At 33.2% G+C, this 19,676-nt stretch overlaps 2 protein-coding genes across 2 annotated transcripts; one reads left to right on the top strand and one right to left on the bottom strand.

Annotated features, from left to right (window-relative positions):
- On the bottom strand, positions 1-5,900 carry LOC125219874 (axial regulator YABBY 5-like). The gene is made up of 6 exons (XM_048121961.1): positions 5,447-5,900; positions 3,624-3,743; positions 3,029-3,167; positions 1,601-1,649; positions 1,437-1,512; positions 1-465 (listed from the first exon to the last, which is right to left on the bottom strand). The coding sequence occupies exons 1-6, from the start codon at positions 5,513-5,515 to the stop codon at positions 352-354; spliced, it is 567 nt and encodes a 188-aa protein (XP_047977918.1). The 5' UTR covers positions 5,516-5,900; the 3' UTR covers positions 1-351.
- Positions 5,901-17,924: 12,024 nt separating this feature from the next.
- On the top strand, positions 17,925-19,676 carry LOC125217859 (protein STRICTOSIDINE SYNTHASE-LIKE 3-like). The gene is made up of 4 exons (XM_048119423.1): positions 17,925-18,253; positions 18,423-18,701; positions 18,796-18,963; positions 19,069-19,676. Exons 1-4 carry the CDS (start codon positions 17,925-17,927, stop codon positions 19,469-19,471), a joined length of 1,179 nt encoding a protein of 392 aa, XP_047975380.1. The 3' UTR covers positions 19,472-19,676.

Below are 19,676 nucleotides of genomic sequence, written 5' to 3'. Positions count from 1 at the left end.
TTAAGTAAACGTATTACTACTATATACATGCACAAATGAACATATATATGATTTCAAGTATTAAAACCCATAAATAGGACACAGTGGTAATAATCACGTAGATGCTTAGACATATACATATATATTATCATGTTTGGCTTCAAATAACTGAATTAATTCTTCGACTAAAGTAGTTTATAGAGAAGATAAAAAATTGCATCTTTGCAACCCACGAGTTGAACATATATATATGGTGTCAAACCCCTCATACTATCATTTTTACGAATTAAAAATAATTGTTGTGAGAGGGATCAGACGACCAAAATCTTCAGATATGCATTTTTTTAAAAATAATTTGCACAAGTAATCTTACTAAAAACCAAGAGCTTTTTTAGGCGTGGCTTCTCCTGCAACTGGATGATCCAGCTTTGCTTGTTTGTTGCTTTCCATCTTTAATCCGAAATGAATATGAGGAAAATGTGCCCACTGCATATCACACAATATCAAAATCACTGACGCATAGTTTTCGTACTTTTGTAATTGTTTTCTGATTATGCAAAAAAAAAATGTCAACTAAATTTAGGGGAGTACTAAGAAATTTGTTTTAATAAAGGTTATATATTCTCAATTCGAGACAATATTATATTTGATCCGTTGTGATAATATAAGCTTTTGTACAAAGACTAACTTAAAATACCAAAACTTCTACTATGATATACAGATAAAAAAGAGATGTGAACAAATTGATTATGAAGATGCATGTATATTGTATGTGAAGTAATTTCAAGACATGTAAGGCAAAATTATGGATAATTATTATCCACAGACGCTATATATTTATAAATGCAACTTTTAAATATTTGAAGAATTATTAGTTAACAAACAATAGTTCATTTATGTATTTTATTTATTTTGGTTTTGCACTATACTAAGGCCAATAATTCTTAATAGATGTACATCATTAACTACACATTATGAAATGATTATTACACTCTTGCATCTATTTTGCATTTCACATTTTGCCACTTGAATGTATTTTATGATATTCTCTCCATCCCATTGAAGACCTATTTTTTTCTTTGTCCGTCCCAAACCCCTTATTTAGAAAATAATAAAAATATTCAATTATATTTTCTCTCATTTACTTGATTCATCTCTCATATTTTAAAATCACTCACCAATCTTTTCTCTCTCTTACTTTATTCATGTTTCATAATACTTTAAAAGTTTAAAACACTCAATAACATTTTCTCTTTATTTAAACTCCTTAAAATAAAAGTGTATAAAATCTTGTATGGTATCAAAAATGGGTCATCCATCTTCTCTAAGATGGAGGAAGGACTAATTATATGATTTTTGAAAATCCCACTAGGGATCTGGTTTTTTAGGTCAGAAAATTATAAATGTTTTAGTTTCTCTCTTGAATTAATATGAAGAAATAATTGAATAAAACTTACGTTCTTTGCAGCAGTGCTAAAGGCTTCACGATGGCTAATATCAGGATTGGTTGCTTTTATCCTCTGAATCTCCTCTCTGTCAACACAATACATATACATATACTCAACTTAATAATTTATTGTGTAGTGTGTTTTCACAGCAAAAAGACGATGATACAACTTACTTTATGAAACGATTGTACGCTGATGGAATGCGTTGTCTTTTCTCTGGTGCTGTGAAACCATGATTCATCACACAATTAATAAAAAATATATATAGGAGTTATCAACATTATTGAAAATAAAATTTAAATAATATCCACTTCCTACACGGAGTATACTATGTCCTACTTCCAAAACTCTAGTGTAAACTCTATTACTCCCTCCGTCCCGGCTAAGATGACACATTCCTTAGCCGGCACGGGGTTTTAGGAGTAATTGGTTAATGTGTTTAATTGGAGAGGAAAAGGTGAGTGAAAGTATTAAAATAGAGAGAGAAAGAAATGTGAATATTTTAATAGGGGTGGAAAAAAGTGGTTGTGTGTGTTAATTGGAGAGAGAAAGTTTCCAAAAAAGGAAATGTGTCATCTTGGTTGGGACAAACTAAAAAGGAAAACGTGTCATCTTAAGTGGGACGGAGAGAGTAGTACATTTCTCTAATAATGAACATAACAAAATGTCACGTACAAAATTTATATATAGAAACCGAATAATCATTCTAGTAGCTAGGAGTGTATTTAGGTCTACACGTCCATGAGAACATAGAGGGAAATTAAATGTCCTACAAATTTTAGGCTTATCGTGTTGAGATCTGGATATAAAATAACACCAAATTAAATATATAATGCACTCTACCAAAGGGAATAGGGAGTACCAATTAAATTAAAGACTTCTTTATTCTTTTTCACTTGCAATGTCCATGAAAATAAAATAAAATGGATATTTTAGGAAACTAGCATGATCTATAAGGCATTGATTAGTGGTGGGGTGAAGTGGTTATATCTTATGTATAAAGATAAAGAGGCATTGCCTAATTCATAAAAGTACCAGGCCTATGTATGTTTGAGTCTCCTGCTCTTTGCAGATCATGACTTGTCTTGAAATGTTATGTCACTATCACAACAGTTCATATATGTTTAAATTTGTCAGCTAATCCTCTCTCTTGAATTCATCATATTTACTTTAAAGTACATTAGTCTCTCCAAACTATATGGCTTTTTTCTTTTTCACATCCTAAACTACTTCAACAATCAATCTATAATTTATACTGTACTCCATATTAGAAGGGTCATATACTCATTTTGCCATTTTGTACCGTTTGCAATAAGTCCCATTCACCTTTTCTCATTCAATGTGTATAATGGACCTGTCATTCACTTAATTCATTACACTCACATTCTATTATAAAATTAATTTATAAAAGTAGGGTCCACATTATCACGGACTCATTTTTTTCATTTTTATTCACAGAGTCAAATAATTTCTTAAATCTCGTGCTGAGATTATAAATGGCGGACCAGGGAGTAAAAGACTAAAATCCAATCCAAGTAGTAGTATTATATAATCAGACGACTATATAGATTAAAAAAACAAAAAATAAAAAAAACTCTTACGGCGTATTGGAGGCATCTTAGGCTGTTCAATGTCAACTTGAAGAGAACCGTATCTATTGCACTTTGAAGAGGAGCCGTTGTCCCTAGTGGCCGCGGCGTTGTTGACACCGGCAGCCAAGGCTGCGAAGGATTGCTGTTTCTGCGACCACAATAGCGCAAATTCGTCGGATCTTATGTACTACTATAAAAAATGAATCAAAAACAGACTAGGATAATGCGTTGTTAAATTACTACTTATATACTCCATATTGTTGAACTAAATAAAAAATTATAAATTAAGAAGGTGGACATCCCTCAAATTCTCTGCTTTTCTTCTACTACAATTGTTACAGAAAATACAACAATACACCTCATCAAAAGTTAAATTCTTCATTTTGGGACCATGCATCTCCATCTACTTCTAAACTTTTTTGGTGGCAGCCAGAAATTGTAAGTCACACATACGCTCGATTATACTTATAATTCTGCATTTTGGGATCATCATTATGTATCTACAACGCAGAAATGTAGTCCCGAATTCTTGGTGAGTGAAACTGGAAAAAGAGAATTAACACACCACACATATATATGTATGCATTCATGTTATTACACACACCTGGAAATCTTGGAGGTGAACAGACTGAAGCAAAGCTCCCATATTGACTGAGAGCAAATTTGAGCAGTGCCCACATCTCACTGTTACAATACTAAACATGCTCCCAAATGGAACATTAACCTGCACACAATCTCCATCTATCACATATAAAACCCACCACAAAAAAAATAAAAATAAATTAAATCTTGATCATGAAACTAAACCCTAGGCTCAACAAATTACCCATCTATTGTATGTTGTGTGTGTTTTCTCAAGAAGACAAATCTATCGCCTTAAAGAGAGCGGCGAAGATATCCCATTCTTTTCAACCAAAAAATGGGCAAGTTCTTGTCACACCATATTTTCAAAAATGGGAAGTATTGAAGAAACACAAGTAGATTTACTTTCATTTTTCATCTCACCTATAAGATATATATACATAGACACACGCAAAATGTAAATATATGTATAAGCATCTTTCTTTTTGTTAGTTTGATCATATAGTAGTTGTATAATGAAGGTTTGTTAAAGTAAGCTATCAGAATGTGTAAAAATGAGGGAAATTCTTGAATATATGGGCACGGCACTCAAATGTGGACAATAACCAAGATATATTTAATACTACTCCCCTTATAATAAATCTCTCTCTTCTCATCTTTTCAGTGCTACTGACTTTTTCCTGCAACACTGACACCATCAGTGATCACTGTGTGTGTGCGCGTTTTAGAGAGAGAGAGAGATAGAAAGAGAGGAAAGCTATGTGACTGGAACGGAATTCATCAAAAGACCGTAACGAAGAGGAAAACTCATCAATTAATCGTATGCAAATTTGTCAATTAGCTGCTCTTTTTTTACAGACCGTAAAATTAAGCCAAATTTATTTCCAATCACACCAAAAAAGAGCGATCTTGTTAGTTAACACACACACTTTGATGAAATAATCATGATTTTATTTTGGAATCTAAGAGTCCAACCAACATAAAACACACAAATTTATATGATGAGATAAATAAAAAAGTTCATGGGAAAAATTTAAATGGGTGTGAACAGAAACACCCATTTCAGACAAGGTGTATGAGTATTTAGTGGACTGATGTACTGGCAAGAAAAAACAAAGTTTCAAGAGAAATTAGATGAGTCATGAATTAAGGTGTTTGATGATAAAAAAAAATAGGACAAAACTGCATCAGCAATAATTAAATTCAATGTTTGAACGCAGATAAGAGGAACCCTAAAAACCACAAGATCATAGGGTTCATATTGACTATTAAAAATACGTACTAACATCTAAAATATGGTTCTTTAATGTGATGAGTGCTGCAGATAACGAAAAGTAGGTTTCTTTCTGGGTTGCTGGGATTTCAATTTCTTGTCCCTTTAACCCCAAAAATAAAGCGAAATTAAGAGAAAAAATCAAATCTTTGGCCAAAACACACATTCTTGGTACATAAAATATGAACTGGGTAATAATAACTTCCTAGCTTTCTTGTCACCATAACTTATCCGACAGTTTTCTAGACAGAATTGTTTTTTAGTAAGAATCAACATAAAATACCATACCATATATAGGTAAATCGAAAACAGCCAACAATTTCACTGAACCCACAATTCTCAACCTGCATTTTTCAGAGAGTGCTTTAAAATTTGAATCTTTTTTTTTTTTTTTTGCTTTTTTAAGCAACAATACATTAAACATACAACCAAAAACTGGGTGTTTCACAAAAGAAAGGGAAAGGCTGCTCTTTTCCGAAAACCCTATTGTTATTGAGCTTTAATTTGATCTCTTCATGAAATTTAATTAGCTACATGGTAATGAAGTAAAATAAATCGAAAGAAAATTATACCGCCAAAATGGTGTTGCAGTAGTTGCAATTAACATAACACACAGGCTCAGCGGTCAATTCCATTGACATCTTAGCCGGAGAGATCACCGGAGGAAATGGTGTTTTTTCTCTAAAAAATAAGAGGGAAAACAATTAAAGAGAAGGGCTGAAGGATCAAGAAGTGAGGAATTATAAATCCAGCCAAGAGATAGAGGGAGGGGTCAATATATTTATGCAACTGTGTGTGTATTTAAGTCGGATAAATGTATAATTAATGTGTTGTTTTTATGGTAGTCGGAGAGAAGAGGGCAAGAAATGAGTGTAGAAAACTGAATGGAAATTAGATGAGGAGAGAGAAATGGGTGGGAGAGAGAAGTGGGAATGCAAAATTTTAGTGGTATTTTAGTAATGGGATTTGTAAAAAGAAAAGAATGGTGTTTTATTTATGGAAAGATGGTTTGGAGAGAGAGGGTGGGGGATATTATGATTGAGAGAATGAGTGGGTGGAGTGATGTGGTTTTTGTATTTATATTGCTTCATATTCTGCAGCGGACTAGGGGGGCGAGATATTAATATTTCGGAATGTTTTGGGATTAGAGTTTGTAACAATACAATCAATTTTGTGTCAACGTAATACTCATTTGAAGACCTAAGTTCTTGAAAGAGAAAAGCCAAGTTTTATTTTATTTTTATTTCGTCGACAGTTTTCTTACTTTGATTGATTGATTGTACACATTTAGTATATTCGTATAACTAAATATAGTTAGAATAGCGAAATAGAAGTTTCTATGTTCAACCAAAATATTGTTAGTCTTGTTGAATCAACAATCAATTGCCATCATGTACATTTTGACAAGGACAAGGCATCTAAAGACATAAATTCACAGTTCCAACTTCTCTTTGGTTACTATGCAACATTAATCAACAGGAGATCAAATGATTCGATTCGAAAATGTAACGTTTTTGCTAAGATACGACTTTTATCTTTTAATTGCTCCATATATTTGTGCCTAGAGAATATTGACAAAAAAAATCTAACTTTATCCTTAATCGGTTTTGAAGGATTACCTTATGTGAGAGAAGTGGCTAATAATGCTTATTGATGGCTAATGATCGAGCATAAATTGATAGATCGACGGCATAAATCATAAACGCTCGTAAATTTTGGCTGATGCATCATAGCCACTACGTATATGTATCATTTGATGTCATTATTATTCCATTGTATCCATCATAATAATCTATACATATATAAAAGGCGAGTTTTGACCTTTTTTAGAAATATTTATAAGTTTTGTCCTCATTTGGGAATATTAATAAGTTAGGGGATCAATTTGAATATTTATGGAATAACTAATTCCTTCCAATGGCTATTACATGCAGAAACACATAGTTATCACCGTATTGTATATATGTATATTTACGTTACATTGTCACCACACCAAAGAGAATAATTAGTGAGTTATTTTTCAAAAACGTCCAAAGTTCCACCTCAAAAAAAAAAATTCAAGTGTTAAGGACCAAAAATGATAGTGTGGCAAAAAATGTCCCCTCAAAAATCTAAATAAATAAATGACATAAAAAGCGAGTTTCAGCCTTCTTTTGAAATATTTATAAGTTTTGAGTATAGATTTTAATATTTATAAGTTTTGGTAACATTTTTTCCTTGATTTTATTATCTTTAAATGATGTAACCGCTCTACAGAACAAAAAAAATTGAAGAGGTCGTGCACTCAATAGTCTCTTTTCTTAATGATTATGGAAACCGTTCTCCATTGAATTACCTTAATATTTGGTGTTGAAAAATAATTAAATTACAACCGTTTTACACCTAATTCAAATCCATAATTGAAAAAATCATGTAACTGCCGATTGTAGACCTTAATATATGGTGTGAGGAAATTATTTGATCACCTTCATTTCGCATCTATCTATCTATACATATATAAAATGCGAGTTTTGGGTTAAATATTGAATATTTAAAAGTTTTGGGTGAAATTTTAAATACTCATTGTTATTGAACGTTTCTTATGAATTTGATATCAACGTAATTGTAATCACCATAAAATAAAGTAATACTAATTTTCATTTAAATTCTCAATGATTATTGTAACGGTTTTCCACTAATTAAAATATTAAATTGCATACAAATAACTAGCGTTTAATTTTAGAAATTAACTAGCATTGAATAATGTAAATTTAGCACCGTTACATAATTAGAGAATTAACTTATCCTATTTGAATTCATGGCTATAAATATATGGTCCATAGGTGCAAATACCATATTGTATTCAGCAAAATTCTTACCACAAGTTTAGGAAAAGAGAATGGCCGTTGAAGTTGTCCTCATTGCAATAGTTGAGTATTGTAATTGTGTGACAAGAATTTTCAAGCAACCCCTACATTTCATATTTTTTGATACGTTGGAGGGTGAATTTTGTATGTAAAATGTAAATGGAGAGCTTATTATGATGGTCTTTGGGTGTGTAGATGATCCTAATTGCTCGGCTATAGTTCATCGTCGAGTTCAAGGAAGCTTGGGTGGAAAAAGTAATCAACAAAAAATAACATCTTGTGATTAGTTATATCTATAACGTCTTCTTTGATATTTTTTTTCATTTAAATTAAGATCCGTATTCTTTTTTTGAACTATAAAAATATGACATGTGGTATTATAAATTCACTCACTCTTTATTTTCTATTACATGTCACTGAATTTTCGATAAATTTTATTCTTTGGATTCATCTTTCGATTGGATAGATTTGATTAATTATCATTATTTATGTAAATGCAGGGATTATACATACTACGTGGATTGCGGTGTTAGTGGTAATTGTTTAAGCATAAATTTTAAATCATTTCATGTAAGTTTGAGATTTGTAGTTTATTTCGATAATTGATATTGAGCTACCAATATTTTCTTTATTTAATTATTAATCTAAAACTTAAAGTAACACTATATCTTTTGAGATAATGAATTTAATGTCGAATCTCCAATTGATCGAGAATAAGAAGAAAATGGGATGGATACATAAGCTGCGGCAGAAGTATATTGCAGAAGAAATTAACATCTGAGTGAAGAAGAAGATTTGACAATGTGTTTACGTTAGATTAATGTTTTATTATTTGTTTGTTTGTTTAATTTATAACTATTTTTATGTTTGACTTTGGAAATAATTTTCATGCATTATTATAATAAGCAACATGTCTTTTTTTTCGTGAGAGAGATTGTGTGAATATTTTGAAAATTTAATTTGTATCTAGGAGATTGATGCAAATAAATTTTCCAAACCTTATGAACTTCGTATTGTAAATTTTTTTATGTCCCCCATACTTAACTACTTTATCTCTATATTTTATTGACTCTTTAGTATTGATGATTATCTCTACTTATTGATGTGTATGGTATTGAAGCATTTATATTGTCTATTAATACAATATAAAATTATGTTTGTTGTTTTGTGGTAGACATTAATACAATATAAAATTATGATTATTGTTTTTTGATATAGAATAAAATGGTCATTTAAATTGCTTTATACATCTATGATTTTTAAAGCACTTGGTTGATTTATAAAGTTGTTTAATTGTATGTTTTAGGATGGTTCATTTAAATTGTATTACACATCTGTGATTTTTTAACCATGAGATCATATAGTTGTATCTGATTTTAAGTAATTAATTAGTTCAAAATATGAAGTTACAGTGATGAAATTAAATCAATCCGTGCATCGCACGGGCGTGATACTAGTTCATATAAATACACAACTTAAAGAAGAGCTACAATTTAGATAGAATCACCAAATGAGATTTTCTCCGAATAGCCAAAATTGAGATTCTGACGCTAACTTAAAAAGGATTTAACCGAACATCACACGCATATGAATGTCTTTTGTCCCATCAATATTTTTCATATAGTTGGTGAAAATGATAGCTCCCACCAAGTAAAAATTCCAACATTAAATTAAAGTAAAAAAAAAATTCTGGGAGTATTTGATACTCAAATCCCTTTAAGTTCCGAAAAAGGATGAACTATTTCTTTTTTAATTCGTCCATGAAAAGTATGAACTTTCTACTTTTGGAAATCTAACTACACTACTAATAATGTGGACTCACTCTGCACTACTACTACTTCTACTATCATTTCTCTATCTTTCTCTTACTTTACTAATTATGCATTAAAATCTCAGTCCAACCAAATATTCATGCTTTTCATGGTAGAAGAGTCCAACCAAATATTCATGCTTTACATGGTAGAAGGGAGTATATAAGGAGTATTCTTCTTTGTCTCGAGGTAATTGAATCCTTTCTGTTGGATATGTAATTTAAAAGGTTAATATTTAGAAACATTAAGTAAAAAAATTAGATTAAAGTAAGAGAGTTCGAGCAACAATAAGGAATAAAGTATGAGAAATCATGAAAAGAAGATTTTTGGCAAAAAATAAAATATAATACCACGTAATTTGGGAGGGCCCAACATAGAATACAACTTTAAGTAATTTAGAATCAAGAAAGTATACAAGTGACACTTATTTCTTAATACAAATGCTTAAAAATGAAAATGGGGTTAATTAATTAGTGACGTATTGAGTTTCAAGAATAAAAGACATCAACTTTATGGAAATCAGCATATAGATTTGTATCAGTATTATAATGTGTCAAACAACAAAGAAATGTGTAGACATGACACTTGAGACGCAAATGGATTCAATTGTATAGATTTGAACAACGTGATGTGTTTTGTTTGCACAACTTTTGATTTATAATTAGGCCTTATTCGGCCGGTTTCGCTTCTAACCGGACCGGTTAATTGGTTTTAAATTTTCATAAATCCTAGAATTGGAACAGATTGGTTCCGATTTGGAACCAGCCGGTTAAGAATCAGTCGATTCCGGTTCTGAACCGAAACCGAGGTGTAATTTTAATCTAAATTTATTTATAATTTTAAATAGTTCAATACTAAAAAAAAATAATCCAACATCTAGAAAGATAACAAATAATACCTAAAAATTCAAATAAATACACAAAATATACAAACCAACAATACAATAACACTCGAGTAAAGGCCAAAAGTGGTCCCTAACATATGGCCGTTTTATCAATTTGGTCCTAAACATTATCTTTTTGATTATTTGGTCCCTCACAAATGAACTCCGACCTGAATCGGTCCTCCAATTGACGGAACCGTCAATAATAGACGGTCAACGTCATTTCTGCCGCCAACCTCAGCTTCGACAACTCTCCAACTCCATCTCCGCCCTCTTCCGGCGCCACCTCTGCCGCCTCGTGTCCCTCCTCTCGTATCCCACCCTCTTCACCCGCCGCACCCAATCCGACCGCATAACGTTTCCGTCGAGAGTGACAAGGACCTCGCAGTAGACACCGTCGGAGACTCGGCGAGGATGGCGCGCCATCACGAAGGCAGGGCGTCGAGGAAGTTGGGGTCGTGGTGGTGGAGCTCGCAGAGGAGGAGGACGGCGTTGAGGTCTCTGAGCTTCATGTAGGCGGAGAATCGGAGGGCGGCGGCGGGGGAGGGGCGGCGGTGGGGTTGCGGATGGCGTGGGTGAGGAGGGTGAGGTTGGAGAGGAGGTGGCGGGCGACGAGGAGGGACTTGTGGAGGAGGAAGAGGGATTGGAGGTGGCGGAGAGTGAGGGTGAAGAGGGTGGGATACGAGACGAGGGACACGAGGCGGCGGAGGTGGCGTCGGAAGAGGGCGGAGATGGAGTTGGAGAGTTGCCGAAGCCGTGGTTGGCGGCAGAAATGACGTTGACCGTCTATTATTGACGGTTCCGTCAATTGGAGGACCGATTCAGGTCGGAGTTCATTTGTGAGGGACCAAATAATCAAAAAGATAATGTTTAAGACCAAATTGATAAAACGACCATATGTTAGGGACCACTTTTGGCCTTTATGTTGGGGATAATCGCAGCGGAAATTGCAAATTAAATAAATCCACAAAAGAATCTATTTAGGTGATTATGTGGGTCGATTCAATTTCATGCTTGAACATGTAGAAACATATAATTGCGCAATTAATCACATAATTTAAATTAAATTATGTTGTTGAATACTTACAACAATGATTCTCCAAAGAATCGAAGTGGCTTGCTACTTCTCCACGTGTAGATCTTGAAGTTTGATTGTGAATGCAAGACCAAAGATCTTCTAACCTATGACCCTTAACTCTATAGATCTAAATTCCTTGTGGGAGGAATCTCTTAGAAATTATAAGAATCTTGAAGGAGAAGACAAGAAAGCCAAGTGTGGAGGCTAGGGTTTGTGATTACCTTTGTCTCATGTCCTTACATTCTTATTTATAGAGTTTATGATGGGCTAGGTTAGGGATCTATGGGGCTTGGATTGGGCCTCCCCATTGGACCTTCTTTACTAATTAAATTATAACCCATAATTTAATATAAGGCCAATGGAATATTTCTTGTGCCACTATAGAAGAAATATTGACCGCCCATCCAATCCGTGATTACAAGCAATCCGGGTTAACCTCTTTAATATATTATTTCCCGTGTCTAAGACTTTCTATATCCATTAATTAATTTGTAGTCTGCTATAGACTTTAAATTAATTAATATCTTTTTATTTCCAAGAGTTTGTCTAGTACGAGATGTATATTTAAAATATACTTTTCCTTTTCTATTTATTCTTGGATTAAATCCAAACCGACCGGGTTTCCGAATAATAGAACTTCTCTCGAACACCTCTTGGGGATATAGTCAAACCACGCAGGCACACGATTCAATGTAATAATAAAACTGACACCATACTAGTTATTAATTACTACTACCCAAGATATCAGGAATATTGGGTTACGAAAAACCCGCACCTATTGATAAGTCAAAGCAGCGTATGATTAAATAACGTGTGTCCTATATTATACAAAGATTAGGAAATATTAAATCTCCAAGACATCGTCTTACAGTAGATAGCAACAAAGACGTGTCTATACTTTAGATCCATTCAATGCTATACCACACCAGTGTTACTAGTCATTCTCAAGGTAAGACGACTTTCGGATGGGCACTGCAACCTTTCACGATAGGTAGCCAAAGCCTATCTAAGTTGTGAAAAAGTTTTACTTCTACAAGGTACCGGTTGGGCCACCTACTGTGATGACCTGTTCCACGACCCAACCTTCAATGTAGAAGACTTAGACTGATTTTACTTTCCGGCGTTCTAATTATATAATTTAATATATAATTAAATACGGTCAATACCCATTAAAGTAAAATACACAGTGTGAAGAAAACATTTATTATTCTCATTAAATGAAGAGTGTTTACAATATACAAGCAATTTATCAAATTCAAAAATAAACTCGAAAAATGCTTTTTAGTATATATGTTCCAACACTTTACTCTATTCATATATGGATAAAAGTGATGCCAAGTGTAGTAGGTCGGACTAGTTTATGATAGCAATTTTTTAATACAAAAATAGGAGTTATAAACTTTAGCAATTTTTTTGAAAAATTAGTTTTAAAATTGAATTTCATCTTCCCTTTTTTGGCTAAACAAATATTCATTGGAATTTCCAATACTAATTGATCTTGTTGTGACTTTTTGGTTTATAACGGAACAGTTAATAAATTATTACAAATAGATTAAAATCGTATGTTAAATGAATTGTTACATAATTTTGTTATAAAGTTAAATTTCTATCACACGAAATGATATTGTACTCCCTCCATTTCTTCATAGTTGAGTCATTTTTCCATTTCGGAAAGTTTCTTCATAGTTGAGTCATTTCTGTATATGGTAACTTTTTTCTCTTTCTTACTTTACTCTGTCTTACTTTGTTCTCTCTACTTTATTCACTTTATACTTTATTTTCTCTACGTTTTTATCTCTATTACTTTTTTATCTATTTATTTAACACACCCAATATTCCTTTCTAAAACTCCGTGCCGAAAAGTTTCGCCTCAACTATGGCGAAACGGAGGGAGTATTTGTATAAGTTCTTTTGGAAAAAAAAAAAAAAAACTTATGATGTCCTACTCATTGTAGTTAGTTCATAAAAAATGGATCAGAGAAATAATTGTAGATTCAATGTATCATGGTTTAAACATTTTAAATACTTCAGAAAATAGAGCTCGTAAATCTAACACTGTTTAAATCTAAAAATCACTCAATGTTTCACATTATTTTACTTTAATTCAAAATTAATTTAATTAAATTAGATTTATTAGTATATTAAATTATAAAAAATAAAATTGAATTTAAACCGATTCTCGGTTAGGAACCGGTCGGATCCGGTTCCGAACCAGAACCGATTTTATTTAAAAAGTTAGAACCGGTACCGGAACTAGAACCGTATTTTAACCAGTTCCGGTTCCTCAATTAACCGACCGGTTCTGGTTCCAGTTAACCAAGAACCGGAGAACCGTTTACTTATAATCCTCCGACTTTAACTTACCTAAAATATACGGAAACAAATTAGGTCTTTTTCTTAATTTAATCGAATTGAAAAAAAAAATACAGAAACATGAGTTTAATGAGTCGATATATATTAGAGTAAGCTATCTCCAACTATTTACATTAAATTAAATAATAATTTCACTCTAACTATTTTTATTAAACTTACACTTAAAGGAATATTTTTTTTCCATTACATATTTTTTACTCATAAAATTTGAAAAGTGATTCAGGTTTATTATAATTTAAAGCAAAAAATGTGTATATTTTACTTAAAAACTCAAAGTCGGATTACTTTTGGAGTACCACTGGAGAGGGTCTTAGAGAACGAAAACATTGTTGTTTATGTGTACATATATATTTGTAGAGTTCTTGAAAACATGAGCAGGCTGCTTAAGTCTATGTTCAAATGTAATTGTTGACGTTGAATACTCTTTCTGTTCTTAAAAAATATGAACTATTTCCTTTTTAATACATCCCTTGAAATTCTGAACTTTTTATTTTAGGAATTTTTTTTTTCTCTAATGAGGTGGAACTTATTCTCTATTAACAATATTTCAATTCATCTCACTTATTTTACCAATTGTGTATTAAAACTCATATTCCATCAATAATTCATATTTTTAAGTGACGGAAGGAGTATACATGATTACGTATTTTTGATGACCGCGGTTACATATAATTGTTGGGTGCAAGTTTAGTCTCTAAGTACTTGAACTACAAAATGATCGATTCTCGATCGGCCTATCATGGATCAAGTACAAGAATTCCAACTCATTGCACACAACATCATTGTCGATGGGATAGTCCTTCGAGACGCAATTATTGTTGCAACAGTGATTTAGAAATTGCCCTTAACTTGAAAAGACTTCAAGAGCTACCTCAAGCACAAACGATGGGAGATGATTTCTAAAGACTTAATCGTTAAGTTGCGCACTGAGTCAGACGTGCTAAAAATGGTCAAAAGGTGAAAGGTATGATCAGTGATCAAAGGCCATCATTTGGAACGAGATGCTCCCTCTAACAAATGAGTTATCCCTTATGCTGAGAACAAAGGAAAAAGGAAGCAGCAAACCAAGAGATTTTGGGGTGATTACTACAACTGTGGCAAACATGACCATGTGGCGAAGGTCTACCGTAAGCCAAAAGTTTTCAAGAAGAAGAAGATTTAAGTTGCCCATGTTGTCGTGATGGACTTCAGCAAATACGATGGAAGCTGCTTGGATTTCATAATCACTAAGGAGGTCAACAACTTTGTGTATCAAGATAATTGGTTTATCGACACCAAGCACTACCGCAGATGAAAACAAATTAATGAGACCAATTCTTGTCTGAGGTTGCTAGCGTTGGGCTAGTGGTACTTAACATGTTATTTGATATTCCTATCACTTTAAAAAGTATTGCATGTCATGTACATTGCATCTCAGGTCATGTATTAGTTAATAACTATCTTAAATTTATAACTGATAATTATGTCAATAACCTAGTTATATCTATTTTTATAATATAATTAATTGATTTACACTTTTAATACTAATTGTTATCTTTACCACCAACACCAAACATATACAAAACGGATGTAAAAATCATTTACGGACCTCCCCTTAGCGGGCCACTACATACCCTGATATCCTAATATGACACTCCTCCTTAGCGGACCTCTGCATACTCTGATTGAACACTCCTTATAGTACCGTCAGACCTTAACGTGGAAAGCCCATAGGGTTGAGATTTTAACCTTTTGTAAGGAAATAAAAATAATAATAAATGTAAATTGAAAATTAAATGCATATAAATGGTTGGCACACCAACCGTTACAATTTTGGGAAAGCAAAACCTAATTTGTGGTCACATTTCATTTATAAATAGTACTCCTACTTTGAAATATTGACCACATTTATGAGTTATGTTTTTCATTAAAAGAAAAAGAATATAAACGAGATAAACTGCACTCGCAACTCTAAATTTATGGAGTACTTTACTTTAAATTTTTGAATTTGTAGTACTCTACTAGATTCAGTAATATGAACTCTATCCACGGTCAATTCAGTCGATAATTAAATTAATTCAGATATTCAAACACTGCTCGCCGCCCCTGATGATGATGTTGCTCTCAAGGGCCAATGAATTTCAATTTCTCTGCTTTTTTCTATGAATTTTTTAGCTTTCAATTTTATAATTATTTCAAAATTTTAATTGTTCACTTTTAAATATGGAATTAGGTGAAATTGAAATTTCGATTCAATTCCAAACTCAAATTTTTTGCATTATCAAACATTAGATATGGAATTGAAGCTCCAATTCTAATTATGCAAACCTAATTTCATGGGAGGAGATTATTGTTTTTGTTTTTGTTTCATGCTCTTTTCCTTCAGTGTAGCTGCCGTTAAATTATGAATTTGAAGTTATATTAGAGCAACTCCAAGGGGAGAGAGTAAATGAAAAGGATATATCATATTTATACCTTCTCAAAAAGTGCAATATACCTTCCCAAAAAGCAATCAACTCCAAGGATGAAAGGTATATTGAAAAGGTAAATAGGTATATTGTTGAGATTTTGCCGCTTCTCTCTCCCGCCAATCTCAAAATCAGTTTTTTCTATTTTACCTTCTCTTCTATGGAGAGGTAAAGATACCTCCTCAATATGGGAAAATGTATTTTACCTTCCCATTTACCTTCCATCATAAAAAGATAAATTTGGTGGTTATCATTGTTTACCTTCTCATTTACCTCCTCCCTCGGGGATGCTCTTATAAATACATTAGTTGTTTGGGCTACAGACTATGAATTATTCCACGGGACAAAATTGGGCTTATATATATACATTAGTCTTTTGTTGGGCTTAAATGGAGTATATAATACTACTAATATAATTGTGATAAGTTTAAATGAATAAGGTCGATTATTAACATTTTAATTAATGTTATTAACGCTGTGAAACCTCTATCTAATAGGTAGATAGAGTACCGTTATTGATCTTATTTTCAAAAGAAAAAGAAAAAAAAAATAAGTTTTCATTTTTATTACTAGTACTCTATTTAGTAAATCTATATATGCAGACATATTATTTATGGCAACCTATAAATTGCTTCCACACATAAATAAGTTGATTACAGATACACAAACTTTCAATATTTTCTAAAATTTTCTTTATTTTTAAATAATAATTCATCAAGAATTAAAATCACACAATTTACACTAATAAAATCATATAATCAAAATAAAATTATGCAATTTCTTACATAATCATATTAAATCACAAAAATTAAGTAATAGGAGTATATGAAAACATAAACACTCATCATCCTAATCAAAAGCAATTTGAAAGATAAAAATCATAATTATTCTATTTCACAAAATCTCTTAAAATTTGATAATTTTTCAAGACATTAGAAATACTTGGGTATAATTGAAAAGGATTTATTGTCTAATAAAACACCAAATATTACAACTTCGAAAAGAGAAAAATTAGACCAATTCACAAAATGATTTTATTTTGATTGTAACTGTTTATAGAAGGAAATCAGAAAAACTCTCATAATTTATATGTTTAAATTAGGAAAAAAGGAAAGTTATGGAAAACAATAAAAAAAAAATATCAAAAGTTATGAAGTAGAATTATATATCGATAATATACCAATTGTACTCACATAAACTTTAATTAAATGTATGCACGTAGTCCATCATACTACTATAATTGTGATTATAGAAAACGTTAATTTGCGATAAATAAGAACCAAATCGAACAGTACTTGGCACTATTAATGATAAGATATGGAGTATAAAATTGTAGCAATATAATGTTAGGTGTTTATCTAAGTATGTGAAGTGAAAATGCATGAGTTGACTGAATAAATACTTAGGACTGCAGGAGTAAACATATAGCGTGGCCCAAACAACCCTAAGCTCGTATACATCATTAATGCAGGAATAAGCTCGTGGTTGGTTGGCGGTTGCACTCATTTCTCCTCTCCAACTATTCATGCACACTTACCTCACAAACCGTTTTCATATAAACCCCATGCATAGCCATATCCCTTGCTAATTATATCCTCTGCTTTCGCTGCCCATGACGCCTGCCAGAGCATTTGCCGGTTTCTTCTTCCTGCTGGCGCTCTACTGCGCCGTTGATCCGTTCCGCCACTCCGCTCTTTCCGAATTCCCCGATTTCGAGTCGGTTACAGTTGAGATGCCTCCGTGGTCCTCTCTCCCTGCCGAGATGGACCGCGAGAATCTTCTCCAGAAATCGGAAATTAGGTTTTTGAATGAGGTGCAGGGCCCCGAGAGCATTGCTTTCGACCCCAAGGGCCACGGCCCGTACACCGGTGTCGCTGATGGCAGGATCATTTTCTGGGATGGGGTCAACTGGATTGACTTTGCCTACACTTCCGCTAATTGGTGATTCTTTTAGTGTTTCTTTTTTTATCTGTAGTTTTTAGATAATTGAATTGTTTAATTTTCTGGAGGGAAGTTGTTCTCCAATCTCCATTGATAATTTAAATGTGATGTAGTTTGCTCATGTACTTTGTTTATGGCCTGGTCTGATCTTATTATACTGTTGTTTAAGGTCATCGGGCGTGTGCAATCGGAAGCCATCAGTGCTGAGTTACATGAAGAATGAGCACATTTGTGGCAGGCCTTTGGGGCTGAGATTTGACAACAAGAGTGGTGATTTGTACATTGCTGATGCATATTTCGGGTTGATGAAGGTTGGCCCTGAGGGTGGTTTGGCCACCTCTCTCACCACCGAGGCGGAAGGCGTTCCCCTGGGATTCACGAATGACTTAGACATTGACGATCAAGGGAACGTTTACTTTACTGATAGCAGCACCAAGTACAAAAGAAGGTATCATCAGTTCATAGTGAAAGAGGTGTATTTTTTAGTTTGGAGGTTTAGAGATAAGGATTGATTGATTCTAACTAGTATCTGCTCATCTCAGGAACTTCCTCCAGTTGATTTTCTCTAGCGAGGATAGTGGAAGGGTGCTCAAGTACAGTCCACATACAAAACAAACCACTGTTCTTGTCCGGAACATACAGTTTCCAAACGGCATTTCCTTAAGCAACGATCGTTCATTCTTCGTGTTCTGTGAGTGTTCGATTGGGAGGTATGTGCAATGCTTATTTGTGTTTACAACTTGAAATTTGAACATGAGTACATTTTTGCAGAATGGATATTATCTTGGATAATTATGTATATTCAATTTGTGTAGGTTGATCAAATACTGGTTGAAAGGCGAGAAGGCAGGGACATGGGAGCCCTTTGCCATGCTCCCGGGATTCCCAGACAATGTACGGACAAATGAGAAGGGGGAGTTTTGGGTAGCAATCCATTGTCGGAGAAGCATATACGCACACATCCTAGGTGTGTATCCAAAGCTCCGGCATGTCTGGTTGAAACTTCCGATATCTGGGAAGATCCATTACCTGATGCATATTGGAGGGCGAATGCATGCTGCGGTGGTGAAGTACAGCGAAGATGGTAAGGTTGTGCAGATTTTGGAGGATAGACAGGGAAGAGTAGTTAGAGCAATAAGTGAAGTGGAGGAGAGAGAAGGGAAGCTTTGGATGGGGAGTGTGTTGATGTCGTCTATTGCAGTTTATGATTTAGAGTAGACTCGTCACTCATGTGTTGTTGGGTGTAATAGTAATAGAATGACAATTACCTCGATTAGTTTCTGCTTAATTTGTAGCTAGTGCTGAATGAATAGATGCATTCATGCAGCAATGACTTCGTTTGCCACACTTGTATTGGAATTTGGAACTCTCTCTTATGCACGACTTCTTGTTTCTATTAAGTGAATTATTGAATATCAAATTA

Source organism: Salvia hispanica, chromosome 4, assembly GCF_023119035.1.
Source record: "Salvia hispanica cultivar TCC Black 2014 chromosome 4, UniMelb_Shisp_WGS_1.0, whole genome shotgun sequence".
NCBI lineage: Eukaryota > Viridiplantae > Streptophyta > Magnoliopsida > Lamiales > Lamiaceae > Salvia > Salvia hispanica.
This window is presented reverse-complemented; position numbering and strand designations above follow the sequence as displayed.

Bases quoted from the DNA above. Each gene is read 5' to 3' on its own strand.
- LOC125219874 (XM_048121961.1), bottom strand. From the start codon at position 5,515: ATGTCAATGGAATTGACCGCTGAGCCTGTGTGTTATGTTAATTGCAAC. The intron at 3,168-3,623 runs GTGTGTGTAATA...TTGTGGTCGCAG, and splicing joins TTCACCTCCAAGATTTCCAG to AAACAGCAATCCTTCGCAGC. The intron at 466-1,436 runs GTAAGTTTTATT...TGTGATATGCAG, and splicing joins TTAGCACTGCTGCAAAGAAC to TGGGCACATTTTCCTCATAT.
- LOC125217859 (XM_048119423.1), top strand. From the start codon at position 17,925: ATGACGCCTGCCAGAGCATTTGCCGGTTTCTTCTTCCTGCTGGCGCTC. The intron at 18,254-18,422 runs GTGATTCTTTTA...CTGTTGTTTAAG, and splicing joins GCCTACACTTCCGCTAATTG to GTCATCGGGCGTGTGCAATC. The intron at 18,702-18,795 runs GTATCATCAGTT...TGCTCATCTCAG, and splicing joins AGCACCAAGTACAAAAGAAG to GAACTTCCTCCAGTTGATTT.